This window comes from Chionomys nivalis, chromosome 1 (assembly GCF_950005125.1).
Source record: "Chionomys nivalis chromosome 1, mChiNiv1.1, whole genome shotgun sequence".
Classification (NCBI taxonomy): Eukaryota; Metazoa; Chordata; class Mammalia; order Rodentia; family Cricetidae; genus Chionomys; species Chionomys nivalis.
Window position 1 is genome coordinate 82,963,170 of NC_080086.1, and position 22,380 is coordinate 82,985,549.

At 37.7% G+C, this 22,380-nt stretch overlaps 1 gene segment (V, D, J or C); it reads right to left on the bottom strand.

Annotated features, from left to right (window-relative positions):
* Positions 1 to 2,961: 2,961 nt before the first annotated feature.
* LOC130879198 (immunoglobulin kappa variable 1-17-like) lies at positions 2,962 to 3,457 on the bottom strand. The segment is given in 2 exon segments: positions 2,962 to 3,284; positions 3,403 to 3,457. Coding segments are annotated over 2 exon segments (378 nt in total).
* Positions 3,458 to 22,380: the final 18,923 nt, after the last annotated feature.

Below are 22,380 nucleotides of genomic sequence, written 5' to 3' on the forward strand. Positions count from 1 at the left end.
TAATTGCAATTTTAGTACAGGAACATTGAAACATTAAAGAATGAAAATATATGGTTGAATTCATAAAATCACATATGTAATTCCCAATAAAAGAGACTACTTAGTCAAATCCGAGTTAGATGAACAAAATTTCTACCATGTCATTATAGAATTTAAATAGGCTGACACAACATTGTATGATTTCATTCTGAGTGGGAAGATTTACATAGTCTTTATTCCATATTAGAACTTTAGAAATTGGCACAAAGCATTTGACATTCAAGTCCTAAGGCCTTAGGCCTTAGTTGAAGAAAATGTGCTCAATCTGTATAGCATTTCCTTCTAGAAATTTGTATAAATTTAAATTTTGTGTTTATTATATTAAAAAAGCAATAGTGTGGATCTCTAGATTTCTGTAGATAACATTTGTCACCACATGTTGAAACCTTGGGACATGGAGAGAGGACACATCACACACTGGTCAGTGAGGTTTTACTTGATATTTTCAGTCTGATCTGAAAGATTTATTTTTCTTTGATAATTTCATTCATGTTTACAGTAAAAAAAAGATCATATCTATTTTCCATTTCTTCCCTCCATGTGCTTTTCAAATACTTAGCCCTCATAATATTATATCTTTGCTTTTTCTTTCGTGTTATTTCTTGATAACTCATTAAGTACAATTAGTATATTTTATGTGTTCATGGTTTGTAGGCTTCTACAATGGATTTTGGAAAACCTACCAGTGGCTACACCATAAAAAGTAATAAATCTCCCTTCCCTAGCTCCATTCAACTTCCCTAAGATACTCAGAAAGAGATGGGGCCTGAAAATCACTTTAAAAATTTATGCCTAAATTTTGGTTTCCTTCATCTAGTGTAAGAACAGCAGTTGTGACATTGTGTTGTCACTTTGTTAAATGGTTGTGCTGACAATCTGCTTTGTGTTGACAAATGTATACCCACTGACCTGGGTTTTTCACAACCTCACTCAGAAATACTTCTTTTTTGCACAGGCAGCAATCAATGTAGAGATAGGTTCAAAGTGTTAACAGTAAGAGACTAAATGTCATATTCTAAATGTCACATCTTTATCACCACTACTCCTCCACACACGTGCACATCACCAAGGCCAGAAAACAACTTTTTTATTTGAAATAGGTTTGTCTCTCACACAATATGTACCAACCATAGTTTCCCCTCCCATCATTCCTTCTAGCTCCCTCATCTTCCCTTTCCCCAGATCTACCCCAACTTCATTTCCTCTTCAGAAAAGAGCAAACCTCCAATAGACAACAACCAAAGATGAGAAAACAAAATAGACTAATCTTCCCTACACATTCTCCTTTATAAACAAAATGTTTGCATGTCTATTGACCTCAGATGACAGAAGGTGCCACAATAACCCCTGGAACTAAAGTTAAAGATAGCTGGGAGTCACTACATGGGTGCTGAAAATCAAATGTAGGCCATCTTTAAAAGCATTAGATACTCTTTCCTGAAGGGAGAGGCTGCTTGTTTGTTCGCTACTACTCAGATCTTAAATAATTCCACAGAAATTATATTATTGGCAATACTGTTTGGTCAATAGGTTACACATATTTCTAGCTAGCTCCTATAGCCTAAACTAACCAATATCCATTAATCTGTGCATCACCATGAGGTCATAGCCTACTGGTAAAGTTTCTTATGGCTCTAGACTCCAGCAGAAGCATCTGGTTCCTGTGGAGGCTACATGGCTTATTCCTGATACTGCCTACTCCCTTTCCACATATGTGTTCAGATTTCCTGCCTGGTTTTATTCTATTAGGGCACTGGCCAAAAGCAGATTTATTCATTAACCAAAAAAAGCAACACATATACAGAACTTCCCACTTTACCACTTTACCACTGGGCTTTCTGCCCAGCTTCATGAAACACTTTGAAAGATATATCTTCTCCAATTTGTACATACAGTCAATATACTGCATTTTATATTGCTAATATAGTATCTGAAGTTGATAAACTCACTTTAATATTTATGTAAAAAGTCAAGAAACCACATAGATAAGAACACCAGAAACCTAGAAAAGTATATTATATTGTTAATTTGATTGTTCTCTCCTGTATTAAACTAAAGAAATTAAGTCTTTGTGTATTGTTGCTACACGGATAGACAAGTAGATGGATGGAAACCCATAAAGAGACAGTAAATAGATCTTACAGAAAACAGTATTTAAAAATAAACACAAAAGAATGTAGCATAGATCTCTATAGTTTCCAATTCCATACTATTGATTCTTCATTAATACCACTTCAGAGAGTCTTTTTCAGAAAACCATTTTCTCCCTCTCATTTCATATAAACACGGTGTGATTAAAAGTCATATGAATGTTGTTCAACATTTTTTGTATTTGTAAGCAGAACACTGGACCTAGGAGCCATTAGAATTCTAAGTGAAGTGCTATATATAGCTGAGAGCATTAATAACCCACTAATAGTATTTCAAAATACATCAGAGAATCATGATTAAACATCCTTCTCTTTATTTGATACATGGGATCTAGCTTTTGTGAAAAAACTAGAAGTCATTTCTGCTGTCAGTTTCTCTCAGTAATATTTCCATGCCATTTAAATACTGGTGATTAGAAACTTTTTTCTGTTTCTAATATATGTGTGATGCAATATCCACAAAAACTTTCACTGTTCTGTATGAGTTCCAACTATTGGCCCAACTTAAATTCCTTACAGGGAATTTCACCAGAAAAGGCATCAAAACTCTTAACTGCTGGAGATGAAGAGAAAGAAAGGCAATAATGGTAAAGAGAGCACATTTTTGCCTCTTTAGTCCTATAAAACTACAACAAATTAGTTTTACAGAAACAAATGTCTCCTGTAAGCTTTGCTAAAACTCTGGTGACAAATGAGAAAAAGTTTTAGAGACTGATTCATGAGGAGGAGCAGCTGGGGAATCCCAGTCTCTTACTTATGCTTTTATGGGGGTTTATGTAATGACTTGTATCACTGTGGGAGGATACTCATTAGTCTGAAGACAGTAATAAGTTGCAATGTCTTCAGGCTCCAGGCTGCTGATGGTGAGAGTAAAATCTGTCCCAGATCCACTGCCACTGAACCGCGATGGGACTCCATTTGCCAAGTTCTTTGCCCAGTATATTAGGCGCTTAGGAGATTTCCCTGGTTTCTGCTGGAACCAGTATAAATTATCGCTAATACCCTTACTGGCCTGGCAAGAGATGGTGACTCTGTCTCTGAGAGATGCAGACAGGGAGGATGGAGACTGATTCATCTTGACATCACATCTGCAACCTAGGAATGGATATATAATAAATATCCACATAGTAAGATAAGAATGTACCCCCCACATATTTCAATCAACTCTAATCTCAGTGTAACAGTGAAGCTTCTATTATGTTTCTTTTTTTACCTGGAAACCAGAGCAACAGGAGCCCAAGAAGCAGAGCAGGGGCCTTCATGTCCATGCTGATTCCTGACTGCAATGACAAGTATACAGAATTTCATTAATATATGAAGAAATCCTCAAGGCTGTACAGTGTGTGCATGCAAATCACGGAAAACCAGTTAGGCCAGGGCACAGATGCAAGGTTAGTTATCTCAGTAACTGAGCATAAACACAGTGTCCCTAGATACCCAAGGTCAGACCACACAAATGCCTCCAGAGATTGCATTTCTTTTTTAATGTTTTAAAATATTAGATAAAATTTTGGAGGTTATTTGAAAATTTATACAATACCTAAGCTTTACTTTAATAATGCATTTCAAAGATACATTAGTGGTAATATAAACAAATATCTGACTGTCAAGGAAAATACAACAGAGAAGATACTATTAAACTTGCAACTCTTTCAAATAATTCACATTTTCAAAACTTGAGCTACTATTTTCCACAATTGATGAGCATAAATGGTTAACAAGTGCCATCTAACATAATTATGTTAACCAAAAACACTGCTTCTCACTACATGACCATGCTATTCATTATAAATACAACATTCTTAGTTTTTATTCAGTGACTGGCAATTTATCCTGACCATGACAGCAGCTTCTGTGCATATCCAGAGACAAACCTCAGTCTCTGTCAAGTGAGGACAGACATAAGAAAATACTGGAATCTCAAATCATTTGAAGAAATATGTGATTATAAATTATGTCACATCTATGTCTTTGCCTTCCATTTGCAAGACTCATTCATTATCAAGAGAAGTATCATCAATGTGGACTTTCAAACCCTTGTAATAGACACTGTTGAATCTGGAGTCTTACATCTTTTATCAATTAAAGGACAATGGTTTTATTTTTTTTTATTTTTTTATTTTTTTTTTTTTGGTTTTTCGAGACAGGGTTTCTCTGTGGTTTTGGAGCCTGTCCTGGAACTAGCTCTTGTAGACCAGGCTGGTCTCGAACTCACAGACATCCGCCTGCCTCTGCCTCCCAAGTGCTGGGATTAAAGGCGTGCGCCACCACCGCCCGGCAGGACAATGGTTTTAAAGCCAAGATTTAATCATGCTGATTTTTAGGGTCCTGCACTTCAATCCTATGGTATAGAAAAACCCCTACCATGAATCAGTTTCTTCAAAGTCTCCCCACCCCATGAATAGATAAAAAAAATAGTATGTACCAGTCTCAAGGCTGGATTAAGAGTGAGTGTGGTATACCATCCTTAATTTCTGCTGTATTGCTGCTGCCACATTTCTATCATAATTGTGCTTCCCTGAGGTCTCGTAATTTTTTATTGATTTTTATTGAGCTCTACATTTTTCTGTTCCCCTCCGTACCTCTCCTCTCCCATTCAACCATCTCCCAAGGTCCCCATGCTCCCAATTTATTCAGGAGATCTTGTCTTTTTCTACTTCCCATGTAGATCAGAGCTATGTATGTCTCTCTTAGGATCCTCATTATTGTCTAAATTTTCTGAGACTGTGATTTGTGGGATGGTTTTCTTTGCTTTATGTTTAAATACCACTTATGAGTGAGTACATATGATAAATGTCTTCTGGGTATGGGTTACCTCACTCAAAATATGGTTTTCTAGCTCCATCCATTTGCCTGCAAATTTCAAGATGTCATTATTTTTTCTGCTATGTAGTTCTCAATTGTGTAAATGTACCATATTTCCCTCATCCATTCCTCAGTCTAGAGGCATTTAGGTTGTTTCTAGGTTCTAGCTGACAAACAATGATGCTATGAATATACTTCAACAAATGTCCTTGTGGCAGCGTTGAGCATCTTTTGGATATATACCCAAAAGTGACATTACTGGGTCTTGAGGAAGGTTATTTCCTAATTTCCTTAGAAATAACAACACTGGAATCCAAAGGGCCTGTACCAGATTGCATTCCTATGAACAATGCAGGAGTGTTCCCTTTACCCCCCAACCCCTCCAGCATAAGCTCTCATCAGTGTTTTTTTATCTTGGCCATTCTTACAGGTATAAGATGGAATATCAGAGTTGTTTTGATTTGCATTTCTCTAATGGTTAAGGATGCTGAGAATTTCCTTAAGTGTCTTTCAACCATTTTAGATTCCTCTGTTGAGAATATTCTGCTTAGGTCTGTACTCCACTCTTTTGAGATTTCTGTATATTTTTTCTTGGGTTTTCTATGTATTTTTGAGATCAGACCTCTGTCTGATGTGGGGTTAGTGAAGATCTTTTCCCATTTGCAGGCTGTCATTTTGTCTTGTTGACTGTGTCCTTTACTTTTCAGAAGCTTTTCAGTTACAAGATATCCAATTTATTAATTGTTACTCCCAGTGTCTGTGCTGCTAAGATTATATTTGTGAAATAGTCTCCTGTGCCCATGCGTTCAAGTGTACAACCCACATTCTCTTTTATAAGATTCAGTGTGGCTGGATGTATGGTTAGGTCATTGATCCATTTGGACTTGAGTTTTGTGCATGAAAACTGATATGGATCTATTTTCATTGTTCTACTTGTGTTGCGGGAGGTCCTTCCGCTCCTCCAGCCAATAGCCGCTGATATACCAGCCCATTGGGGTGTGGTCTCTTTCCCTTTAAAACAGCGGCCACTTCCCTCCTCTCTCTCTCTTACTTCCTGCTCCACTTCCGGCGACTAGACTCCCTTCCTGATTGCGCAGAGGGCTGTTGTCTGGGATGGTGATCTGTAAGTTTTTTGCTCTTTAAATAAATAACCATTATATTAATCATAATTCCAAACTAGCGTGGGATTGTTTGTGACTTACGCCTTCATCTGGCGCCCAACGTTTGGTTTTAGGACCCATCCTTCCCCCATCCTTCCCCCCGCTCGGCTGCCTCCCGCCAGTTCGGCCGCAGCCTCTGCCTTGCGGCCTGTGCCTTGTGTGTGGAGCCAGCAGTTTGACGTAAATCATCACGCAGTGGTTTTTCTTGCTGCAGTTCTTTATATTTTCCCTTTAGACAACTCAGATTGACTTCAAGTCCCCACGCAGCCTATCGTTTGCCTCCCCACATGGATTTAAACTCCACAGGCCCGTGTAGTCTCCGCCCACGTGGTATGCTCTTTTCTGAGTCGTTTTCAAATCTCCTTTGCAAGCGCAGCGCTTGAGTGGCGGAAAACAGAGCACGTGGTTGCCGGTTGCTGAAAGCTGCAACCACTCGGGGCGACTCTGTCATGTGGAGGCATACACGATTTCCGGGTTACTCTTCCCTACCCCTGAATTCTGGGTTTATAGTTCCATGTATGGAATTGATTTAATTACATTTACTTTGTTGAGCAACTTGCATTAACCAGTTTTTAACAAATACTAGGTGGACATTGAAACAGGACTCCATTTTCATACAGACTTGGCAACAGCGCCACCTGCTGGATAATAGGTAATATGACAGTTTTCGTTTCCAACACGAATTTTATTGTTTTGGTTACGAAAACAATGGGTTATATCATGCAAGGTTTATATGACTATGGGGATAACTTAATTTACTGGTTACTAGGTTTCATTATTCTTTTGCATATTATATCATTTAGGAAGAATATGGCACTCCTAAGAACCATACAATGTTTACTAAAAACACATGCAGGTCAGGAGATTCAGGATTCAAAAACTTTGGAATCACAGGTGCAGAATGGGGACCAAAAAATTGATACCTCAGTGAAATTACTAGAAACACATGCAGGTCGGGAGATTCAGGATTTAAGAGAGACAATAATAAAAAGACTTGAAATGATTGAAGAAATTATTGGAGCTGGTGAACAGAGTAAGAAGGCACAAGGACAGGATACAATGCCACCACCAGCTATTAGAACTGGCTTACCCAGGGTTTTAGTGACATACCCTATACTTAATTCTCACAAAGCGTCAACTTCTAAAGGCTCAAAGGGAGTCAAAGAAGCTAGATGGATGCGAATAGCAATGAATGATCTGAAAGAAATAAAGCAAGCTATTGTTCATTTTGGCTTGCACTCTGCATATGTAAAAGAAATGATAAGAACTTGGGCTTCTAACGCTAGAGCTACCCCCCATGATTTCCATCAGTTAGTGTCTGCAGTTTTAGATAATGGACCTTCCTTGATGTTTGGAATCTATTTCAGAGAAGAATCCAAACATATGGAACAGCAAGGAAGAGCAAAAGGTGTGAAGGTTTCCCAAGATCAAATTCTTGGTGCAGGAGAATATGCTGATCCACAGGTCCAAGCTATTTATGAGGATGAAGTACTTTAAATGCTTGGAATAGGCTACAAGATACAGCATAAAGGGTTGAATCATATACCAGAATTAGGCCGGGACAGAGAGAACCCTTTATTGACATTTTGCAAAGATTAATTAAGGCTCTGGACATAGGGGTAACAGACCCAGAAGCTAGACAACTACTTCTTGAATGTCTAGCTTTTGAGAATGCAAACATAGAATGCAAAAAGATAATTGGGCCTTTAAAGTTTAGATCAGCACCTATGGATGAATGGATTCAGCATATGATGAATGTTGTGACATTTAGCTATAATGATGAATCTTGGGTAGGAGAAGCAATTTCCAAAACAATGAGGAGACATCAAACTGCCAGGTGTTTTAATTGTGGTAAATTAGGACATCTGAAAAGGGATTGCAGGCAAAGAATTTCTAGGAATAATATCTCTTCTGGGAATGACAAAAATAGGAGACCTCGGCCTTCAGGTATATGTAGGAGATGCGGTAAAGGCCGACATTGATCCAATGAATGCAGGTCAACAACAGACAGACAAGGTAACCCGATACCATCGGGAAAATCCTTGAGGGGCCTCTCACAGGCCCCCAAGCCAACAGTCGCCCAGTCATTCCCAGTCACAGTGGAGAATGTGCCTCACCAGGAAAATTAAAAGCTCCAATTTCTGCTGTAAAAAATATTACTGGTCTAAATGATGAATTACACATGGAAGATGAGTCAAAAAACCCAGTAGGACAGAGTAAACGTGTATTTGGGCAGACTTCTATTAAAGATCAGAGACCGAAGCTAAGAGTCTGTATAAATGGCACTTTTATTGAAGGCTTATTAGACACAGGTGCGGATGTAAGTATCATTACTCCAGAATCTTGGCATCCAAATTGGCCTCTTCAAGAAATAGATGTTCAGTTCCTGGGAATTGGAACCCTATCTCATGTAAAACAAAGTACAAAATGGGTTGAATGCATAGGGCCTGAAGGGCAAATAGGAAGACTAAGGCCATATATAGCCAATATTGCAATAAATTTATGGGGCCGTGACCTGCTACAGCAATGGAATACCCAGATTAACATTCCTGTAGTTTGAGGAACTCATAATTCTGGGAAGGATATGATGAGGTATTATGGAAAAAGGTCACCAGTCATTCAGGCTGTACAAGAACATACAGCAAACACCAAACCTTTAGAGGTACCAACAGCCCTACCTTTAAAATGGCTAACTAAGAAGCCAATATGGATCAAACAGTGGCCTCTAGCTGAAGATAAATTACAGACATTGGAACAGCTGGTGCAAGAGCAACTAGATGCTCACCATATTGAAGAATCAACCAGCCCTTGGAATTCTTCTGTGTTTGTTGTAAAAAAGAAATCTGGTAATGGAGAATGATGACAGGTCTAAGAGCTGTAAACAAGGTAATTCAACCTATGGGCACACTACAATCTGGAATTCCTTTGCTGTCTCTATTACCAAAAGGATGCCCTCTTATAGTTATTGATTTGAAATATTGTTTTTTTCACTATACCATTACAAGAAAAGGATAGAGAAAAATTTGCCTTCACAGTGCCTACTTATAGTAATTCTCAGCCTAATAGGAGATATCAATGGACTGTCCTCCCACAGGGGATGCTCAATAGTTCTACATTGTGCCAATATTTTGTAAGTAAGCCATTGGAATTAACTCATAAACAATTCCCCAAGTCCATAATTTATCATTACATGGATGACATCTTGTTATCTGATTCAAATAAAGATACTTTAGAAATGATGTTTGAAGAAGTAAAGAAAGTCTTGCCTAGGTGGGGGATTACAAATTGCCCCTGAAAAGATTCAAAGAGGAAATTCTATTAATTACCTAGGTTACAGAATAGGGTTAGAGAAAATTAAAACGCAAAAGGCACAAATTAGGAGAGACTGGTTAAAGACTCTTAATGACTTCCGAAGTTTGTTAGGAGACATTTCCAGTCTACGACCAGCTGTTGGGATAACTCTTGATCTAATAGTTCATTTAAACAAAACCTTAGATGGTGATAAAGATTTGAATAGGCCAAGAAAACTGACAGCTGAAGCAGAAAAGGAACTGACAATGATTGAGGAAAAATTACAGGAGGCACATGTGGATAGGGTGAACCCAAATCTTAGCTGCATCCTAGTCATATTGCCTTCCAGAAGTTCTCCTACAGGGATTCTAATGCAGAGGGAAGATATTATTTTAGAGTGGATATTTATACCTAATAAACCAAGTAAATATTAAAAACTTATGTGGAAAAAGTCTCTGAATTAATTATAAAAGGTAAGCTGAGACTTCGTCAACTAGCAGGTATAGACCCAGCAGAAATTATAGTACCTTTTACTACTGAAGAAATTAAAAAAAAAAAGTTATGGGAAGACAATGAACCGTGGCAAAGAGCTTGTGCTAATTTTTTGGGAGAAATTAATAGCAACTATTCCAAAAGTGATAGACTTAACCTCATAAAGAGAACTTCTTGGATTCTTCCTAGAATTGTACATGATGCTCCAATAACTGGAGCCCGTACGTTCTATACTGATGCAAATAAATCAGGGAAAGCAGGTTATAAGTCAGATGAATTGAGTAAGGTGGAACAAAGCCCTTATAATTCTGTCCAGAAGGCAGAATTATATGCCATTCTTATGGTGCTAAGGGATTTTAAAGAATCTCTTAATATAGTTACAGATCCACAATATGCAGAAAGAGTTATCTTGCATATTGAAACTGCTGAATTTATACCAAATGACACAGAGTTGACTTCATTTTTTATCCAGGTACAAGACATAATCAGGAACAGGCTTTGTCCAATGTACATAACACACATCTGGTCCCATACAGGTCTGCCTGGTCCTCTAGCACAAGGCAATGCTGAGATTGATCAATTATTGATTGGAAGCGTGTTGCAGGCCTCAGAATTTCGTAAGAAGCATCATGTCAATAGTAAAGGCCTAAAGAAAGAATTTTCCATTACATGGCAACAAGATAAGGACATTATAAAGAGATGTCCTACTTGTTCTTTCTATAATCAAACACTGTTGCCTGCAGGGAGTAATCCAAAGGGTACTAAGAGAAATGAAATCTGGCAGATGGATGTGTTCCACTTTATGGAATTTGGTAAATTAAAATATGTACACCACACCATAGACACATATTCAGGTTTTCAATTGGCTACTGCCCTGAACTCAGAAAAGGCTGATTCAGTAATCACATATCTGTTGGAAGTTATGGCCATCATGGGAATACCTGCACAAATAAAGACAGACAATGGTCCAGCATATGTATCTAAGAAAATGAAACGCTTTTTTGCTTATTATAATATAAAACATATTACAGGCATACCAAATAATCCTACAGGTCAGGCAGTTATAGAAAGATTGAATCGTCCTATAAAGGATATGCTGAACAAACAGAAAGAAACTGAAAATGCTTTATTAACCTTGAATTTTCTTAACACTAATGAGAAAGGAACAATAGCAGCAGAAAGACATTGGATAAAGGAAAAGTCTGCTGAAATAAGTCAACCAATTTATTTCAAAGATGTGCTGACCTCTCAATGGAAGCCAGGAGATGTGCTACGTTGGGGAAGGGGTTTTGCTCTTGTTTCCACAGGAGAAGAAATATTGTGGATACCATCAAAATTAATAAAGGTTCGATTTGAAGAGGACAAACCTCTTGGAAAGGAGAAATGACAACTCATCCACAATGATGATATTCATACAGGTGGTAAGAAAAACATATAGAATGGGGGCAGGTTTCCGTTCTTATCTCCACAGGAAATCACTCATCTTTGAAAAATTCAAGGGACCTTGGATGTTTGGATACTGACAGATGGAAAAATACCTGCCTAATAGGAACTATCAAGAAAACTGAATAGGTTGTGTAAGTAAAATATATTAAACCATATTTATAAATTTATAGGGCTGGTTTTAAAGTTGGACTCTGGCTCAGTCCCTCTCCAATTCCAAGCCTGTTTGAAGAGAAAAACCCAGAGTTTCTGTAGTTTCTGTCTCATGTCAAGAGCCATGGTAGGGGACAGAAAGAAATATGAGTTTAGAAAACATCTTTGCTTTTCTTCATATCTATCATACTTTTCATTAAATATATATATCATGCCTTTCAGTGAATATATATATATATATGTCTATATGATTAATGTTTAAGTTTTTCACAATGAACAGTGAGTTTTTCCTGAAGTGACATTTAAGGTTTCCAGGAAGATGATGGGGCCCCACAACAACAACTCTACCTGGTTGATATGACATCATGATACTGATAGCGCTTCTACTAGACCTGTTTTGGGTACCAGCTGCAGAAGACGATCCCACCTTGGTTAGCTGAAATGGTGCCTATCTTATACAACATTTTGCCAGACCTGCACAAAATTACTCAGAGACTATTTGCAATTTTAAAAGACATTGATCTTGAAACTTAGCCATCATTTTACTTTCACAGGATCTCCCAGAAAGAACATCGCCCCCATGACAGCTGGAAGTAATTCTAGAGGATGACGTCCCCTCTCCCATTAAAGTTTGGGTTTTAGGGGTTGGGAGGTTCGGGGAGGAATTTTATAAGCTCAGGGATCATTTGAAAAAAAAAGAAGGATAATGGGATGATGAGATAATAGATGGGTACTTGTGAGTTATTGTTTTGAGACCAATATATTGGTATCGATTCTTATATATTGATACAAAGTTAAATTATATTGACTATTGCATGCATGCATGTTTCTACCTCTGTTTAAAACATTTTTTATGTATTGACAAATATTGTATTGATATATATATTGTATATATTTACCATATTGCAGTGTACATTTCTACCTCTGATTAAGATACTTATATATTGTTTGTGTATTGATATATATTTACCATACTGCAATGTATATTTGTACATTGTTTATATTTGGAGGTCATTGTCCTCATTTGTTTCACAGTTGTTTATTTTCTTAGTCTTTAAGTTAGATAGGTATTGAGAATTATATAGATCAATAGTATTCTGAGTTTGTCATTTATAATTAGACTAATCAGGTTCTTTAGATACATAAAGATTATACCCAGTATAAATAGATAATCTTCAACCTCTTCAAAAAGCTGGAGAAAATGACCTTTAATCTAACTCAGAGTTTTGTGGTAGTGAGACACAATTGCTCCTGGCAACACCGCTCTATTCCCGAGAGAATGTTGAGCACCAAAGACACTCCACCTGGAGCATTTCTTTTTGTCAGAACTGGCCTTTGTGCAAAGAAATGCCCATACCTCAACGACTGACAGAGATACAGAGCGTGCATCAATGGATAAAACAGGACTGTCATATCCTGCCAAGACAGGGTAAGATAGTTTTGAAAAGTTGCTTGCCTTTGAAAATGGTATGTCAGTTATGTTAGGCCTTAGCCAAAGTTGGTTGCTTCAATGTTGCAAACGTGACCTTGGGTGATTGCCCAGGTAGCTAGTTGTCTCTGTGATTTGTTGCATGTTTTGGAAGTTGTTTGATTGCACTTCCTAATTACTCAGGTAACATTATTTCCCTTCTTAGATCTTCAATGGGGTTGAAGACTATATAAATGTAGTTACTTTCCACTCATGACTTGGCCAAGCTATTTATTATATAAGACTTAAGCTAGTTAGAATAGGATATTTGTACTTATTGTAAATAATTTCATAGTAGGTTTAGAACTCTCTTACTTAAACAAAAGAGGGAGGTGTTGCAGGAGGTCCTTCCACTCCTCCAGCCAATAGCCACTTAGATACCAGCCCATTGGGGCATGGTCTCTCGCCCTTTAAAAAGCACCCACTTCCCTCCTCGCTCTCTCTTACTTCCTGCTCCACTTCCGGTGACTAGACTCCCTTCCTGATTGTGCAGAGGGCTGTTGTCTGGGACAGTGATCTGTAAGTTTTTTCCCATTTAAATAAATAACCATTATATTAATCATAATTCCAAAGTAGTGTGGGATTATTTGTGACTTATGCCTTCAGACCTGTTGATATCCAGTTATGCCAGCACCACTTGTTGAATAAGCTTTCTTTTTTCCATTTGATATTTTTGCTTCATTGTCAAAAATCAAGTGTTGTGTGGATTAATATCCAGGCCTTCTATTCAGTTCCATTGGTATTCCTGTCTGTTTTTATGCCAATACCAGGCTGTTTTCAGTACTGTAGCTCTGTAATAGAATTTGAAGTCAGAGATGATGATAGCTCTAGAAGTTCTTTTATTATACAGGATTGTTTTGGCTATCCTGGTTTTTTTTTGTTTTTGTTTTTGTTTTTGTTTTTGTTTTTTTTGCTTCTCCATATGAAGTTGAGTACTGTTCTTTCAAGGTCTTTGAAGAATTTTCCTAGGCATCTCATTTAATCTGTACATTGCTTTTGGGAAGATTGCCATTTTTACTATGTTAATTCTACCTACCCAAGAGGATGGGAGACCTTTCCACTTTCTGATGTCTTGTTCAATTTCTTTCTTCAAAGATTTAAAGTTCTTGTCATACAAGTCTTCCACTTATATGGTTAAAGTTACTCCAAAATATTTTGTGCTATTTGTGGCTACTGTGAAGGGTAATGTTTCTCTGATTTTTTTCTCAGCCCATTTATCATCTGTGTAAGGAGGGCTACTGATTTTTTTGAGTTAATCTTGTATCCTGCTATATTACTAAAAGTGTTTATGAGTTGTAGAAGTTCCTTCATAGAATTTTTGGGGCTGTTTATGTAAACTATCATATCATCAGTAAACAGTGAGAGTTTGACTTCTTTTCTGATTTGTATCCCCTTGATCTCCTTTTAGTGTCTTATTGCTCTAGATAGGATCTCAAGAACTATATTGAATAGATGTGGAGAAAAAGGAGAACCTTGCCTTGTTCCTGATTTCAGTGGGCTCACTGGGAGTTTCTTCCTATTTATATTGATGTTGGCTGTTGGCTTGCTGTATAATGCATTTGTTATGTTTAGGTAAGTTCCTTATATGCATGCTCTCTCCAAGACTTTTATCATGAAGGGATGTTGTATTTTGTCGAAAGCTTTTTTGACATCTAATGAGATGATCATGTGGTTTTTATTTTTCAGTTTGTTTATGGATTACATTGGCAGATTTTCGTATGTTGAACCATCTCTGGGCTGAAGCTGACTCAATCATGGTGGATGATGGTTCTATGTGTTCTTGGATTTGATTTGACAGTATTTATTTAGTATTTTCACATCAATATTCATAAGTGAGATTGGTCTTTAATTCTCTTTCTTAGAAATATTTTTCTGTGGTTTGGGTATCAGGGTAATTGAAGCCTGTAAAAGGATTTGACAATGTTTCTTCCATTTCTATTGTGTGGAAAAAATTGAGGAGTACTGGTATTAGTTCTTTAAAGATCTTGTAAAATTCTGAACTGAAACCATCTTTTCATGAGCTTTTTTTGGTGGGGAGGGAGACTTTGGATGTCTGTTTCAGTTTCTTCATCAGTTGTAGGTCTGTTTCATTTGCTTATCTGGTCTTGATTTAATTTTGGTAAGTGATATCTATCCAGAACGTTGTCGATTTCTTTTAAGTTTTCCAATTTTGTTTTTTACTTATTTATTTATTTTTATTAAAATTTCCACCTCTTCCCATTTCCCTCCAACTCCCTCCCACTCTTTCTTCCCCTTCCTCTCCAGTCCAAATGCAGTCAGGGTTCCCTGACCTGTGGGAAGTCCAAGGTCCTCCCCCTCCATCCAAGTCTAGGAAATTGAACATCCAAACAGACTAGGCAGCCACAGAGCCAGTACATGCAGTAGACTCAGAAACCAGTGCTATTTTCCTGGGCTTCTCAGTCAGCCCTCATTGTCAGCCACATTCAGAGAATCTGGTTTGATCACATGCTCCATCAGTCCCAGTCTAGATGGCCTTGGTGAGCTCCCATTAGATCAGCATCACCGTCTCAGTGGGTGAACGCACCCCTCGCGGTCCTGACTTCCTTGCTCATGTTCTCCCTCCTTCTGCTCCTCATTTGGACTTTGGGAGCTCAGTTCAGTGCTCCACTGTGGGTCTCTCTCTCTATCTCCATCCATTGCCAGATGAAGGTTCTATGGTGATATGCAAGATATTCATCAGTGTGGCTATAGGATAGGGCCAGTTCAGGCACTCTCTCTTCAGCTGCCCAGGAAACAAGCTGGGGACATCTCCTTGGACAACTGGGAACCCCGCTAGAGTCCCAGTCTCTTGCCAACACTCAAATGGCCCTCTTAATTAAGATATATACTTCCTTGCTTTCATATCCACCCTTCGTCCATCCCAACTATCCCATTCCAAAATTCTCCCCATCCTCACCTTCTCCTTTCTCTCTCCCCACCTACACTTACCCCTATGCCGCACCCACACCCAAGCTCCCAATTTTTGCCTGGCAATCTTGTCTACTTTTAATATCCAGAAGGATAACTATATGTTTTTCTTTGGGTTCACCTTTTTATTTAGCTTCTCTAGGATCACAAATTATAGGTTCAATGTCTTTTATTTATTGCTAGAATCCACTTCTTAGTGAGTACATGCCATATTCATCTTTTTGGGTTTGGGTTACCTAACTCTGGGTAGTCTTTTCTATTTCCATACATTTCAATGCAAAATTCAAGATGTCATTGTTTTTACCACTGAGCAGTACTGTAATGCATATATATTCCAGACTTTCTTTATCCATTCTAGGTTGTTTCCACATTCTGGCTATTACAAATAATGCTGCTATGAACACAGTTGAACAAAAGTTTTTGTGGTATGATAGAGCATCTCTTGGGTATATTCCCAGGAGTGGTATTGCTGGATCCTGGAGTAGGTTGATCCCGAATTTCCTTAAAAACCTCCACACTGATTTCCAAAATGGTTGCACATGTTTCCACTCCCACCAGCAATGGATGAGTGTTCCCCTTACTCAACATCCTCTCCAGCAAAGGCTATCATTTTTGTTTTTGAATTTAGTCATTCTGAGAAGTGTGAGATGGTATCTCAAAGTTGTTTTGATTTACGTTTCCTTGATCACTAAGGAAGTTGAACATGACCTTAAGTGTCTTTTGGTCATTTGATTTTCTTCTGTTGAGAATTCCATGTTCAGTTCAGTGTCCCATTTTAAATTGGGTTACTTAGAATTTTAATGTCTAGTTTCTTGAGTTCTTTATATATTTTGGAGATCAGACCTTTGTCTGATGCGGGGTTGGTAAAGATTTTCTTGCAGTCAGTGGGTTTCCTTTTTGACTTAATGGCAGTGTCCTTTGCTTTACAGAAGCTTCTCAGTTTTAGGAGGTCCCATTTATTCAATGTTGCCTTTATTGTCTGTGCTTTTGGGGATATATGTAGGAAGTTGTCTCCTGTGCCCATGTGTTGTAGACTACTTTCCATTTTCTCTTCTATCTGGCTTAGTGTGTTCAGATTAATATTGAGATCTTTAATCCATTTGGACTTGAGTTTTATGCATGGTGATAGATATGGGTCTATTTTCATTCTTCTACAGGTTGACATACAGTTGTGCCAGCACCATTTGTTGAAGATGTTTTCTTTCTTCCACTGTATACTTTCAGCTCCTTTGTCGAAAATCAGGTGTTCATATGTTTGTGGGTTAATATCTGGGTCTTCTATTCAATTCCATTGGTCGAGTTCTCTGTTTTTATTCCAATAGCAAGCTGTTTTCATTACTGTAACTCTGTAATAGAGTTTAAAGTCAGGGATGGTAATGCCTCCAGAAGTTCCTTTATTGTATAAGATTATTTTGGCTATCCTGGGTTTTGTTATTCTGTATATAGTTGATTATTGTTCTCTCAAGGTAGGTCTGTGAAGAATTTTGTTGGGATTTTAATGGGAATTGCATTGAATTTATAGATTGCCTTTGGTAGAATTGCCACTTTTACTATGTTGATCCTACACATCCAAGAGCATGGGAGATCCTTCCATTTTCTGGTATCCTCTTCAATTTCTTTCTCCAATGCCTTCAAGTTCTTGTCAAATAGATCTTTCACTTCCTTGATTAGAGTTACCTCAAGATACTTTATGCTATTTGTGGCTATCATAAAAGGTGAAGTTTCTCTGATTTCCCTCTCTGCTTTTCTATTCTTTGTGTATATGAGGACTACCTATTTTTTAGAGTTGATCTTGTAACCTGCTACATCCCTGAAGGTATTTATCAGCTGTAGGAGTTCTATGTAAAGTTTTGGGCTCACTAATGTACACTATCATATCATCTGCATATAACAAATGTTTGACTTCTTCCTTTCTGATTCAAATCTCCTTGATTGCCTTATGTTGTCTTATTACTATTGCTAGAATTTCAAGAACTATGTTGAAGAGATATGGTGAGAGTGAAGAGCCTTGTCTTGTTCCTGATTTTAATGGAATTGCTTTGAGTTTCTCTCCATTTAATTTGATATTAGCTGTTGGCTTGCTATATATTTTTATTATATATAGGTATGAGCCTTGTATCTCTAACTTCTCCAAAACCTTTATCAAGAAGGGGTATTGAATTTTGTCAAATGCTTTTTCCGCATCTAATGAAATGATCGTATGTTTTTTTTTCTTTCAGTTTATTTATATAACGGATTTTATTGATAGATTTTCGTATGTGGACCCAGCCCTGCATCTCTGGGAGAAAGCCAACTTGATTGTAATGTATAATTTTTCTAATGTGTTCTTGGATTCTGTTTGCCAGAATTTTATTGAGAATTTTTGTGTCAATGTTCATGATTGAGATTGGTCTGTAATTCTCTTTCTTGGTTGGGTCTTTAGTGGTTTTCGAATCACGGTACTATAGCTTCATAAAAAGACTTTGGCAATGACCCTTCTGATTCTGTTATATGAAACACATTAAGGCGTATAGGTATCAGCTCTTCTTGGAAATTCTGATAAAATTCTGCATTAAATCCATCAGGTCCTGGACTTTTTTTTTTGGTTGGGATGTGGGTGTTGGAGCAGTCTAGCTTCAGGAAACTTGCCTGATTGCTTGCGAGAGAAGGTTAGGCAGGTAGAAAAGGGGCCCCACCTTTTGCCCCAGTATGGAGGGCCAACAGAGTGGGACGACCTGCCAGGTGGGTGGTTAGTCACCTCTTGGTTCTCTCTGAGAACTTGTAGCCTGTGCTTTGGAGTTCCACTGAGGTTGAGTGAATGGGCGGGTTTGTTGGCAGAGTGGGACACGTAGCTTGCAGGGTTCTATGTATGGGTGGGTGAGTTGAAGAAGCTTACCTTTAGAAAGATTGCCTCCTGGCTGGCTAGAGAAGGTAAGGCAGGTGGGGGAGAGGACCAAACTTTTGTCCCAGTAAGGAGGACCTAAAGAGTGGGGTGATTTGGGGAGAACTTGTAGATGAATGAATAAATATGATCAGAAGACACTGTATGATATCCACAAGTTCTCCCAAAATTATTCCTTCTCTCTCTACCTTGATCTCCATTTCTTCCCTTATTTTGTCTATTAAATCTATGAATATGAGAAGTCAATGACTCAAAAATTTAAATAAGCCAGGCGGTGGTGGCACACACCTTTAATCCCAGCATTCAGGAGGCAGAGGCAGGTGGATCTCTGTGAGTTCGAGGCCAGCCTGGTCTACAAGAGCTAGTTCCAGGACAGGAACCAAAAAACTACGGAGAAACCCTGTCTCAAAAAAAAAAATTAAATGAATGAATGCACTCATAGTAAGGCAATGTCAGGTATGGCTTGACCCCAGTTCTAAACAAGTTTCAGTTCCAGTTTGGAAAAAAAAGCAAGAGATTCATATTTTATAGACTGACCTAAAGAGGGATGCAGCTTATATTTTGAGGCAAAAATACCCTAGAAATTTTGAAGTTCACTTCAATTTGTATTTTGTCTTTTCTAGCACTCCATAGACTTGAGTCATATAGTGGAAAAATGTGTCCATAAACAAAGAATCTCTTGGAAGTCAAACATGCCTAATTTAAATTCCATTCCCACCAACTACTGATCATGTAACTTCTAACAAAGAATTTGTGTGCTTAGATAAAAAATAATCAATAGCAAGTTTGCACTCAGTTTCTAATAAGGTAGGGCATCATGTAGAATAAGTTTTAAAAACATTTGTGTATTAATTTATTGAATTTTTTAATGTCTATGTGTTTGGTCTTGAATAATTTTATGTGTAACATGAACAGGCAGGTTCCACGGGAGTCCAGCAGAGGGTAGCTGTGAGTTACTTGATCTAGGTGATAGGAACATTAAAGACAGATCCTCTGCAAGAACAGTAAATGCTCTTCACTGCTGATTCATTCTTGCAACCCTATTTTTAAAAGAGAATCACAACTGGATGGTGGTGGTGCACACCTTTAAACCAAACACTCAAGAGGCAGAAGCAGATAGATCTCTGTGAGTTTGAGGCCAGCTGGTTCAAGCGCAAGCATGACTGTGACACAGAGTTGTCTTCAAAAATCAGAAGAGAATCACATAAGGGCCAATGTACTATGCCCTGGTGTAGCATATAATTGGACAGTTACAGATTGTATTATGTGAACAAAATTTGGTGAAAAATGTTCCAATGAGAATTCTCCTAGATTGTGTAACTGATAAGAGCTGTAGCACTGGTTCTAATAGAATTTAATAATAAAAGCCTAGAGTCAGATATAGGGGAAAACGTTGAGATATCAGAGAGGTGAAGGAGTCAAACCATAGCTATCTTACCTACTCAACTTCCCAGCTTTCCCTGCTTCTTCCTTCCATATGACTTTCTCTCTCCACCTAGCCATATCACTTCCTGTCTGTCTGTCTGTACAGACCTCCCAAACTCTGTGGTTAGCTACTGGCTAACTCTGTACTCTGATCTTAAGGCAAACTTTATTTATACAAACAGAATATCAGCATAAAGAATTTTAATGATTGTGGGAGAAGTAAGAATGTTGTTAGTCCCAAAACTAACTAAAATGTATTTTTGAACAAACTTTAGAAGATTTAGCAATCACCCTTCCTTGTCTACCTTTCTGTCTTCTGTAATGTCTTTGTGACTAACAGGTAAAATGGTTTGTTAACTTAACAGACAAAAGGCTACCAACAATTATGAGATTAAGTAAGAATGTGAATCCTGATTAATAAAAAATTTAGGGAGAGAAATTGGGTTTCAAACAGATGGTCCAAAAAGCAAAAAAACAGTCACTGACTCTTTCTTCAACCTCAGTTCGAAATGAAGATCCTGCCTCCATAAATCTCAGAAAGAGTCTGTGTCTGAGAGAGGTCTCCTCTCGTTTTATAATCCTCTCTATTTCTGGTATTAAAAGCAGATACCACTACCGCCTAGTTTCTGTGGCCAGCTAGTGTGTCTATTGGAATTAAAGGTGTGTGTTAGTGCTGTTTTGTATATAAGACTGGCCAGTGTGGTTGTTTTACTTTTTTGATTTTCAGGCAAGTTTTATTTATTAAAATACAAGTGAAATGCCTCTATAAAAATTCTCAGATAGCATCTGAGGGATACAGCAAAAGTTTTTCTGCTTGGATTGAATATTTCTAATAATCTTTCCACTAATGCATGGAAAAGTTGCTCAGTTCATAACTTTCTTTGTTCTGTTACTATAAAAACTTCATCAGACTATGTCTGGGAAAAAAAATGGAATTAGAGGTAACCTAAATCTATGTTCCCAGTCTAATGTAACTCAAACATGCATACAGAATAAACTATCTCTTATACTCTTGAAGGTGTGAGTAGTGCTTTTGTGTTGACCACTGGGACATCCCATAGCGGTTAAGCACATATACTCACAGAATGGAAGGGTAGAAGGCTAGAGAAATGTAGAAGGAGCTGCGGGCTGCGTTCCTGCCTCCCAGCTCCTGGCCGCCTCGCTAGCTTATACCCCGAAATAAGAACACACAAATTGTATTCATTTAAACACTGCTTGGCCCATTATATCTAGCCTCCTCTTGGCTAATTCTCACATCTTGTTTAACCCATTTCTAATAATCTGTGTAGCACCATGAGGTGGTGTCTTACCGGGAAAGATTCAGCATGTCTGACCTGCATCCATCTTGGGCTGGAGCTTCATCACATCTGGCTCAGAGAGGAGAGGCATGGCTATTGACCTCACTTCCCTTCTTCCCAGCATTCTGTTTTGTCTACTCAACCCACCTAAGGGCTGGCCTATCAAATGGGCCAAAGCAGTTTCTTTATTAACCAATGACCTTCTTCCATCAGAGAGAAGAGTAGGGAGTAAATAATGGTGTGTTAATTACAGAAGATCTTCTGCTGTATATATCTTAACAATTGATTTACCATGACTCTGGTCATGAAATAACTTAATAACTTTATTTGTAAAAATTAGCTAGGATTGGGATGAACTTACAAATCAACTCTTCCTTTCGCTGTGCCTCATTGTTCTGAGCACACTTGTAACCTTTTTATTCTGAAGATGCTTACATACTACCAAACATGTAGTAAATAACAAGTAATCCCTCAGTTATGCTACAAGATCTAGTAATGACTAATGGTCATGAATCTTCCTTTGGAACAATTAACATGAGTTCTGGAATTAAAAGCATTTAAATCTGTTCTTAAAGACAGGGCATACAAAATCTACAATTATGGTACAAATGTGATGTCTTTCATCATTATCCCAATTTTGGCTCTATACCACGGTGATGTTGCTTGAGGATATAAACTAGCTATAAGAGAAGATTGCTTCTACTATATATATACAAATAAATTGCACCTGTGTCTTTAAATACATCTTATTTGTAAATAAATTCATATGTAAATACAAACATTTTAAGAATTATAAAGATATTTTTGATGGCCTCTTTGAAAATAACAAATGAAGAAATGGGTTTTT